Here is an 11,310-nt window from a genome sequence, read left to right on the forward strand (position 1 = left end):
GTTTGTTCCAAAGCCCCCTCTACTGACTCCTTAGTCTGGGACACTGAAATAATAAAGTGCCAAGTACTATACTTTGCATTATTTTTAATAAGGTGGTGGCAGTTGATGTTTCTGCCATACACTTTCAAAACAAACACCCTCTCAGGTCCCAGACATTCCTCACATTCATTTCTGCTCTGGCCTACAAACCTTTCCAGCCTATGTGTGTAAAGGGTAATGGATTCTGAGATCAGCTACAGAACCTGCTTCTTGCAGTCCTGCACTCAGGAGGCGCTCCTTGTAATTCTCACTAATGAAGCATTTAAAAAGTGCAAAAGATGCAGGCTGACAGCTGCTTAGCACCAGAGGCTTGTAAGTGATGGAGCTCCTGGCCTGAAGCGACAAATGTATGGCACAACAGAGGTGCAGGGCAGACTGATCTACACAGTTTCTGATCTACCTTGTTTCTGGCTGCCAATGCATTCTCCGGAGAAGGCTCTCATGGAGAGGGTTACAACCTGTCTAGCTGTCAGCTGCCATGCTCATGTTTTTGGATGCTGTGATCAACATCTGTGGTGAAATGAAGAGAACACTCATCCGGGACTAGTGGGGCTCTTCGCCATTTATTTTAGAAACAGTGTGTGTGCTGCCCCCACGTGCATCTCCTGCCTCACGTCTCCCACTTTACCCTTTCCCTGACAATAATCCCCCAAAAACACATTCAGACACCTTCCCCTCCCCAAATTCCTCCCACTAAGGACCCCAAGACAAAGTTTACAGGCAGGGCTCCAACACAGTATTCATTCAGCAACATGGTCTTTTCAATGAGCTGTTACTGTAGATTGGCAGAGGCCCTGCGGGTTTTTCGCCTTCCTCTGCAGCATGGGGCACAGGTCACTTGCTGGAGGATTCTCTGCACCTTGAAGTCTTTAAACCACAAGCTGAGGACTTCAATAGCTCAGACATAGGTCAGGAGTTTGTTACAGGAGTGGGTGGGTGAGATTCTGTGGCCTGCATTGTTCAGGAGGTCAGACTAGAAGATCATAATGGTCCATTCTGACCTTAAAGTCTATGAGTCTATGAGAAAGAGAAGCCACCATCAAGGATGCAGTAAGCAGCTTCAAAGCAAAATGACTGGAAAAAGCAGTGGGATGATGCCCAGGACTGAGTTCTGGATGAGAAGTGAATGAAGGGGAAGTGGGGTAAAGAGACATAGCAAAGTGGGTGTAGGCCCCACAGGGCTCTCCAGATAGATTCCTCAATAAGCAAACTTTCACTCATTGTCACAGTCTCTCTCTGTCTCTCTTCCTCTTCACTGTAAATTACCCTCCAGCCCTTCTACGTGTTCAACCTTTTTTCCCCACACAAATAACAAAACATAGAAAAACCCAAATTCCTGAAGCTCAGAGCCAACTGTGCACTTGAAACATATCAATATAGTAAACTCAGCACCAGGACTGAGCTCTTGTGAGCTCCAGTTCCCTCTTGAGGATCCTTCTAACCCAGCCAGTAATCTCTCACCCTACCCTCACACAACCTCCCAGGGTGAAACTTACTGTGGCAATGGCTCTGCCCACCCGAACAGCTCCAAAATCATTGGGATCCAGGTACTTGCTGCTGTACAGGTAGAAACCAGAGCTGGCTGCTGCCAGAGAGACAAGTTTCAAGGCCCTTCTGGCCATGCTGGCGACCACTGCAGAGATACAAAACAGGAACCATCACCACTTGAGTGGAAGAAGGGAGTACATGAGGATCAATTCAGGCCAGCCTTGGCCGTAAATTCAAAGTCATCCAAGTGCTTCCTTCCAGAACTCATTTTTCAGATTGATCAGCTGTCAAGTGAGCATATAAAGGTCTGTTAGAGCAGAGGGCTCTATTAGAACAGGCCTCATGGTTTCTACCTCTTGCTATAAGAGGAGAGTGTGGTCTAATGCTTAGAGCAGGGGCCGTGGGAAACAAGTCTTCCACTGACTCAACACTAATGCTTCTCTGTACCTTAGTTTCATAGTGATCAGTAGGCAGGTGCACAAGGAGCTCCGTTCCAAGCTCGTTAGTATACTACAATATTTGTCTAGTGCCTAGAGGCCACAAATCAAAGATCAGGGCTCCACTGTGCTAGACACTGTACATACACATAACGAAAAGATCGTCCCTAGCCCTAAAGGGTTTACAATCTAAGTATAAAACAAGAGACAACGGGAGCATAAAACAAAACAGCAGGCGCACAAGGTAACAGTGAGTCAGTTATGATTAGTGTAATAAGCAGTAGCCACAGCACACCAGCTGCCTAACCATCATCATGAGTTTTGTAGGCTTTAGTAGGTTTTAAAGGGGGATTTAAAGGAGGATAGTTACAGATTTTTACAGGGAGCTCCTCCCATGGTAGGAAGCACAAAAGTACCTGTGGGAAAATGTTCCAAATGGACAGGCAAGGCTGTCATTATTGATTGAGTGGAGGGGTGGGGGTCAATGTCTCAATAGATGGTAGGATAGAGACATGCCATGAAGTGCCTTAAAAGTCAAAACAAGTTGTTTGTACTTGATGCCGTGGAAAGAGGAGCCAGTGGAAGAAGTAAAAGAAGGGGGTTCCCTGGTCAAAGCGACAAGCCAGGAAGGTACCTGCCTTCTCATTATCATGGGGGAAGAGGCAAAAAATGAATAATCATTTATGATCCTGCCTGAGGCAGTATGGTCCAATAGTTAGAATATGAGGCTGGTAGTCATAATACCAGAGTCCTCGTCCTGGTTTTGCCTTTAGCTCAACGTATGATCTTGGGCAAACCTCTTAACTTCTCACTCTCGGTTTCCCTATAAAATGGGGAAAACAATAATACACCTGTTTCCCTACTTTAAAGGGCTGAATTAACTACTTATGTTTGTAAAGTGCTTTGAACATGTATTGTATAAGCGCTATTATTATTGATTGAGGCATATCAGGGTTAGGCAGTTCTGTTTTAGTGCTAGGCTCTAACTAGATTTCCCCCCTCCCCAAAGGATTTCATGATGTGTCAGAAACTCTTTAACATTCTCTCTTCCCTCTAACATCCTCCTTCCCTGCTTCATTAAATGGCACTTTTGATTATTCAACCCTGGAAAGTGTTTACAAATCCAGTTTACTTTTTTCCCCTCGTTCCATTGATGCAGTTCTTCTTTTTATATTTCATTTATCTTTGGCAATGGAATTAGAAGGGTCAGTTTCATTTTCCATTTCTAATCAATTTCACTCGAGTTAAGAAAGCCTAAGGCTGCTGGTTTAGATACCCAGCAATTAAATGAAAAAAATTATCCATATTTCTTCTGTCACAGATCACAGACCCTTGCACCTAGTTACAATCGTTTGTGACTGCGCTCTTCCTAACGGCAGGTCTTGGGTTCTACTTCACTCAAAGGGGAGTCCTATGACTATCACTCTTAGACTGGATCCCAGACTTCAGCATCCCTGTTTCACAGAGGGGCTCCTTCAGAAGAGTCAGTTTGGCTCAGTTCCTGCAGGAATCAGGAACTTGGAAACTTTGGCCTGGATCCACAAAGCAATCTAGGAGTCGCAATGTTGAACATCACAGAGCCTAACTTTCAGGTACCTAGAAAAAAGTCAGAACAACCCTGCAATCCACAAAGGCACGTAGGCTTCCTATATAATGAATGGGAAGAGTTAGATGCCTTAGGGTACGTCTATACTACCCATCGGATCAGCGGTTAGTAATCAATCTATCGGGGATCGATGCCCGTTCTCCACCTAGGCAGGAGGAGTAAGCAGCGTCAACGGGGGAGCCGCGGCAGTCGACTCGCTGCCGTGAGGATAGCCAGGTAAGTCTAACTAAGATACTTAGACTTCAACTACGCGAATAGACCACCCTTAGAATTAAATTCATAAAAGCAAGCATGCTAGGCAGGGAGCCATCTGAAATAGCCAATGGGAGATGCTGACAACGGAGGTGTGTGCTAAGCCCTGTCCCTCTCCCTCTCACACAGTTAGACACCTATCTCTGTGATCCATGAACCTGGAGACAGGTGGCTTAGGCACCTAAATAGTTTCTTGAGGGATGAGTTAGGCACCTTCCTTGCTCCACACAGAACAGCCAGAGGAGGTGGCAGGGGAAGACAGAGAGATACGGCGGGGGGGGGGGGGGAAATCAAATCCCAGCTGAGTGCTTGGTAAATTGTTCCACTGGTTAATTACTCTCACTGTTCAAGATTTATGCCCTATCTCCAAACTGAATTTTCCTAGTTTCAACTTCCAGCCATTGGATCATGTGACACCTTTCTCGGCTCATTATTAAATATTTCTTCCCCATGCAGGAACTTACAGACTGTAATCGAGGTATCCCCTTAACCTTCTCTTTGTTCCACTAAACAGACTGAGCTCCTTGAGTCAATCACTACAAGGCAACACAGGCCATAGAACTTCCCCCAAATAATTCTCAGAGCATTTTAGAAAGCATCCAATCTTGATTTAAAAATTGCCAGTGATGGAGAATCCAGCATGATCCTTGGTAAATTGCTCCAATGGTTAATTACCCTCACTGTCAAAAATGTACATCTTATTTCTGGTCTGAATTTGTCTAGATTCAGCTTTCAGCCAATGGATCCAGTTATTCCTTTCTCTGCTAGATTGAAGAGCCCATTACTAAATATTTGTTCCTCATGTAGGTACTTATAGCCTGTAATCAAGTCATCCCCTTAACCTTCTCTTTGTTAAGCTAAATAGATTGAGCTCTTTGAGTCTATCCCTGTAAAGCAGGTTTTCTAATCCTTTCATCATTCTGGTGGTTCATCTCTGAACCAACACCAATTTATCAACATTCTTCTTCAGTTGTGGACACCAGAACTGGACACAGTATTCCAGCAGCAGCCATGCCTCACATAGAGAGGTAAAACAACTCTGCACTCCTACTCAAGCTTCCCCTGTTTATGCATGCAAGGATTGCATCAGCCCTTTTGGCCACAGCATAGCATTGGGATCTCATGTTCAGCTGATTATCCACCACCACACCCAAATCTTTTTCAGAGTCACTGTTTCTCAGGATGGAGTCCCCCATCCTGTAAGTATGGCCTACATTCTTTGTTCCTAGATATATGTGTGTGTGTACACACACATACACACAGCTATATTAAAATGCATATTGTTTGTTTGCATTCAGCATACCAAGTTATCCAAATCACTCTGTATTAGTGACTTGTGCTCACCAAACACCTGTATGCAATTGTGATCACCAGGCACAAACAATGGAGCACATCATATCTAAGTGTCCCCTTCGTCCTTTCGCTGGAGGCCTGAAGGACATTCACCAGGACAATGTGCTGGCTATCAAATCTAGATATACATTTGTAGTCGTTGCTACCTACCCAAGCTATACAAAAGAAGACAACCACCTGTCCTCTTCATTATTTACCACTCCCTCGATTTTTGCGTCATCTGCAAACTTTATCAATGATGATTTCATGCTTTCTTCCAGGTAAAAATGTTAAATAATACAAGGCCAAGAACAGATCTCTGCAGGACTATCCACTCATTGATGGTTCCCCATTTACAATTAGACCTACAGCATTTCGCAAGAGTTTTGTGAATTGCAGTGGAGCCTAAATTGAGATTTAAATACCTAAATCTGGGGTTTAGGTTCCTAAATCCCTTTGTATATCGGGGTCTTTGTAAATAGCAGGGAACGGTTCATCCTTTTCAATATAAAGCATTATCGGTCAACAGAAATGTGTCAAAACAATAAAGGCCTACACGGCATGAATCTTACTTAACCTTTATTCCAGCGGTCGGCAACCTCTGGCATGCAGCTCGCCAGGGTAAGCACCCTGGCAGGCCGGGCCAGTTTGTTTACCTGCCACGTTCGCAGGTTCGGCCAATCGCGGTTCCCACTGGCTGCAGTTCGCCAGGCCAGGCCAATGGGGGCTGCGGGAAGCAGCATGGGCCGAGGGATGTGCTGGCCGTCCTTCCCGCAGCCCCCATTGGCCTGGAACAGCAAACCGCGGCCAGTGGGAGCCACAATCAGCCAAACCTGTGGATGCAGCAGGTAAACAAACTGACCCGGCCCACCAGGGTGCTTACCCTGGTGAGCCGCGTGCCAGAGGTTGCCAACCCCTGCTTTATTCCTTCTTTGCAAGTTTTAGGTAACTGCCATCCAGCCTATATACCCTTAAAGACAGGCCCTCTCATTCTCTCAGCATCTCCTTGTCAAAGCCTATCCCCCCTTCCTCTTTACACAGGTGTCTTTAAGAGTTTAGTGTCCCTTTGATGATCGTAGGTTCAGGCCAGGTCAAAATAAACTTGCAAGCCTGGTTGGAGCCAAGCAGGTAGGCATTTCTCAATTAATGATTCCCCCAGGGTTCCCTTAAGGACCCTTGGTATTCTCTCTAGAAGCATCTTATCTGTGTCATAGTTTCATCACCTGTTTGCTTCTCCCTAACAATCTCCTTTGATTTAACTTATTGCAGTCAAGCAGAATATCAAACAGGTAAACTGAGACACATGCACTTTTCATAGAAATATTACAGAAATGCCCCATGCTCTCCACAACTTCCAAAATATTTTATGAAACAGTTTTAATTAATAACATTTCTGGTCCTATTTGGGGGTAAATCTGAGGCCTAAATTACTTGGTAGTGTCTCCCTTTAACAAAGAAAAAAACACTTCTGTCTTTTTTGTTTGTTTTCTTCCTTTCTTTATTATTATTAAGAACATTTGTCTGAAGACAGGATGTAGGTCCATCTGTTCCCACATCTTATTCCCACCTGAAGCCATATTCTGCAGTTTGTGACATCACTGCTATTTCCATACCCACTAATTGGAACGTCACAAGCAGAGGATGGCAACTTTAGGTGGGAAATAAACAGCAGGAGCAGCTGAGCTCTTAAACAACAAAGATCCTGTTTTCATGCTAATATCTCTTAGTAATAAAAAGGGGGGGACTAAACTAACTCCAATATAAGATATAGAAATAGAATTGGCAGAATCAATTGTATATCAAGGTTTTCCATAAGGTGTCAGTGAGTCTTTACCATGTAAATGAGCTATTCCAAAATCCCTAGGGGTATCTTAAAGACACCGTCAGCTGTGAAATATGCCTCTCAATGTAACTGCCTTTTATTATTAAGAACTTTGCTAATGAATCACCTGCTGCTCTTCCTCCGTAAACATGAACTGGCTTCTTTGACTTTCACTTGACTTAGTCCATGATGCAGCTTAAGTACTATGTGTGTCACTTACAACCAGACTGACCCGAGCTCCCATATTCAATCATTTAACTTGTGTACTATAGATCCTGCATTGTATGTGTGGAATAACTATGAGCCTGCTTGCAATAATAAATAAATAATAATGATAATAAAATATTTAGCATCTTCACATTTTGTTTTGTGTTCGTTTTCTTTTCATTGAATTTCATACTAGTGAAAGTTGCTGGATTGACTTGGAGACTGACAGTCTCCAATTAGTCAACACTCAGATACTGCACAGGCAGCAAAGGCATGTTTATTCACCGAAGTGTCTGAGCCTTGCCCTGGAGAGACATCACTTCTGCACATGAAGGGGGAATTAAGTCTCTGACCACTGCAATTCTTGGTCTCTCATCTGAGATAGGCAACAAAAAAGCCAATGACGCTAGTGAGTTTTGTTTTGTGGAAAGCCCTCAGAATTAGACAGACACCCATCATCCTGCGACACCTGTATAACTTTTCATATGGGCCATTGAACAACCACCAGATGACAAAAAGTCACTACGTACCTCAACAAGATGCAGACTGGGGACCTACCACTTATTCACACCATTTCAATGTTTGCAATAATATGAGCGAAAGGACTAAATGTTAAACTTATATATGGTTTAAGTTGTTTATTTGTGACTGGACTTTCAAGAGGTCCTGAGCACCTGCAGCTGCCTATGAAGCCATTGGGCCTTGAGGTGCTGAACACTTCTGAAAATCCAGCCATTGATTTTTAATCTCAACTCAATTACATTCTGTGGGAGGGCGAAGCTTTTAAATAAACAACATACGGAAATGAAAGCCAGAGGCTGGCACTTTATGAGGAACCCTAGATCTTCCAGCCACAATCACAGCTCCAGCAGTTACCCTCATAGCAGTGAAAAGAAAGAGTCCAGAGAATTATAAACATCTCCGGCGCCCCACACTACCAGGGAAGGAGAACTCAGGCAACCTGGCAGGAATTTCAATGGTAAGCGCCATGACTACCAGTCTGCTCCAGGGGTCAGGGTCTCTGTGCCACCTGCGCTTCTCATCTGGCTTTTAGCAGAACGGCCGAAGACGAGATTTTTTTTTCCAGAGAGTAACACGCTGGGCATCCCAGGGAAACACATGAGACTGAGGGTATCGCTACACTTGAGATTTGCAGCGCTGGTGGAGGCTTTCCAGTGCTGCAATTAGTAACTGTCCACACCTGCAGGGCAGCCAGGGAGTTGCAGCGCTGGCCGTACACCTGGGTCTGCTTGGGGTATAAGCATGGCAGTGCTGGTCGTAAAGTGTGGCCACACACCAGCGCTGTTATTGGCCTCCAGGGTATAAGGATATATCCCAGAATGCTTTTAACTAAATTACTCCCTTTGTTTTGTTATGCTGCCTCTCTTTGTTTTGTTGTGAACTCGGGGCTCTGGGAGCTGCTTATCTAAAAAACAAACACAGCTCCTGTTTGCCGTGATCAATCTGTAACTGACTGAACAATCAAATGAGATAAACCCACTACCTTGCTGTGAATAAGGCAGGCACGGGGAAGAGTGTTAGCTTGATGAGAGAAACAGCATGGGGGAGGGAGAGAAAGGGAGTCCATTGGAGCAGCTGCTTATCTGGTCTGCAGGCTGTTTGCAATTAAGAGTAAGGGGTCGGGAATATTTTCTGATTTTGCAAGGCAGGGAGCTGATACACAGTGTCTGCTCCAAAAATCCACTCTCTCTCTCCCTTCCCCCCCCATCCCTGTCACACTGCACCCCACCCCCCCTCTTTTGAAAAGCACGTTGCTGCCACTTGAACGCTGGGATAGCTGCCCATAATGCACCACTCCCAACAGCGCTGCAAATGCGGCCACACTGCAGCGCTGGTAGCTGTGAGTGTGGCCACACACCAGCACATTCCCTACACAGCTGTACGACCAGTGCTGCAACTCTCAAGTGTAGCCATACCCTGAGGCTCTGAGACCGACCCTACACCGAAGGCGCCTGCTTCCAAACGAGCACCGAGCCGAACACTGAGCGGGGTGCACGGGGAGAGCAGGGGTTGGTAGACGTGGGGACCTTTCCTAGTGTGGGGCGGCTGGGGGCGGAGAGAAGGCGGCGGCACTGGGGCGCTGCTCAGGGAAGTTGGCCGTGCCGCGAGGGGCACGCGGGGCGCCGGTGAGTGGCGGACAGAGCGGCGATGAGCGGGAGAAGGAGGCTGGGATAGAGGCTGTCCGGGGGCGGGGGCAGACGGCGGGGCCAGGGGCACTGGGGAGATGGCGGCAGAGGCTGGGCCAGGGGGACTGAGAAGCGGGGGCTGGAGTCAGGGCCGGACCCGCGCCGCCCGGCGACTGTGTTAGCCCCAGCCCGGCACCTCCGAACCGCCCGGCTCCCGATTAGTTACACAACGCTCTAAATTCCACGAGGCGCAGCCCCGCCCCGCCCCTCTCCGGGTGACAGGGGGGGCCTCTCCCCCCCCGGGACCACCCTCCACGCAGCAGCTCCACGTCCTTACCGGCTTCCCGGCACCTCGATGCTTTTACCCGGAGAAAACACAGACCTCCTCCCCGCGTATGGTACGGCCTCACGCCCGCACGGCATGCTGGAACTTGTAGTCCTGTGCTGGTCACAACCCCTAGGCCCAGGATGGGGAGGGCTCTAGAGAACTACGGGCGTTGGGCACTAGGCGAGTTCACTGAAGAGATGGGGGGGGGGGTTGTCACGTGGGCACTGTTGCTGAGCGAGGCTGGCTCGAGCACCTGCCTCGTCAGCCTGGATTCTGTATGGACCAGATCCTGAATGTGTTCAGGAGCAATAAACTATGAGCAGTGGCTATTTATGGGCAGGAGCAGGATATTCCATCCTCTGCAGTTGCTGCCAGTTTATAGCAAACAAAGCAATAAGACCGCTGCCCAATCAGTTTTTCCCAATCAAGTGTCCAATGAAATACAGGTACCTGGAGTTGAAGTTTTGTTGCCTTAAACAACATCATGTACTTTCTGATGTTTTGGTAGATTTATTAAATCATTAAAAGTCTTGAAGCAAGTAAACAGCATGAAAATATAACAGAAGCTACTGGAATGACCAGGGGACAGAGACCTCGAGAATACCATAGATTAGAGATCAGCAACCTTTGGCACGGGGTCTGGGACAGTTTGTTTACCTGCAGCGTACACAGATTCGACCGATCGCAGCTCCTACTGGCCACAGTTTGCTGTTCCAGGCCAATGGGGGCTGTGGGAAGCAGCGGCTAGCACATCCCTCGGCCCACGCATGTTAAAGGTTGCTGATCCCTGCCATAGAGAGATGGGAATAATCCTCAATCTCAGTGCTAGTATCTATCTGGAATGTATATGGGCACCATTTACTTCTTGGGGAATTCTGCACCAAAAAAATAAAATTTCTGTGTACAATATTTAAAAATTCTGCATATTTTATCTGTCAAAATAGCACAATATAATTATGCTGGTTTCAATTATTTTGGTAATTTATTTTAAAATGCTTGTCAGCAAGTATGTCTGTAACAACACACACAAAAAAGATTCAGAAAATGTTTTGGGGGGGTGGTTTTTGTTTTTTTGTTTTGTTTTGTTTACATGGATTCCTTACTAGGCATATTAATACAGAACTTTGAGTACCGGTAATTCATTTAAACTACAATATAGAAACATATTTCCCCCACCCCTCAGAAGCAGTCCAAAGGCTTAGGGGAGTCAGGGATAACGGAGGAGCTGAGGGAGAGGGAAGGAGCCTGGGAATGAACCTAGAGGGTTGTTGTGTGTGTGTGGGAGAAGTATGGAAGAGAGTTGTGGGGAGGATTGTTAGGGTGTTGGGAAGCCTCCCTCATACAGATCCTGTCTGACACCTAGCTTCTCCCATTCAGTCAGGCACATCTACCCCTGTCCCCATGTGGTCCTGCAACCCCACTCCCATTCAGCCCCGGCTCAATGCTGTCACTCCATTAGCTCCTGAGACTGTTCCCCCCACAAGCCCATCTGAACCTTACTCTGTGACACCCGTCCCCAACAGCCCTGTGTGCTCTGCTCTGTCCATCCCATGCCTCCTCACATGGCCCCACTCTGAAGAACAGTCTCATCCCCCTCCCTCTCTGCCAGCTGACTGCCCTCTCTTCTGATGCCATATCAGCCCCTGGTGGAC

General features: G+C 46.6%; 1 protein-coding gene across 4 annotated transcripts in view; it reads right to left on the reverse strand.

Moving 5' to 3' along the window:
- ADCK1 (aarF domain containing kinase 1) overlaps nucleotides 1–9,782 on the reverse strand; it is a 135,178-nt gene extending 125,396 nt beyond the window's left edge. For 3 of the 4 annotated variants that reach the window (XM_045016737.1, XM_045016736.1, XM_045016735.1), the window contains exons 1-2: nucleotides 9,668–9,782; nucleotides 1,536–1,672 (exon numbers count right to left, since the gene is read on the reverse strand). In XM_045016737.1, the coding sequence (XP_044872672.1) occupies nucleotides 1,536–1,661 (126 nt within the window). In that variant the 5' untranslated portion in view covers nucleotides 1,662–1,672; nucleotides 9,668–9,782. The remainder of the gene's footprint in view (nucleotides 1–1,535; nucleotides 1,673–9,667) is intronic. The other variant, XM_045016739.1, reaches the window with a different exon arrangement.
- Nucleotides 9,783–11,310: the final 1,528 nt, after the last annotated feature.

This window comes from Mauremys mutica, chromosome 4, assembly GCF_020497125.1.
Source record: "Mauremys mutica isolate MM-2020 ecotype Southern chromosome 4, ASM2049712v1, whole genome shotgun sequence".
Lineage (NCBI taxonomy): Eukaryota > Metazoa > Chordata > Testudines > Geoemydidae > Mauremys > Mauremys mutica.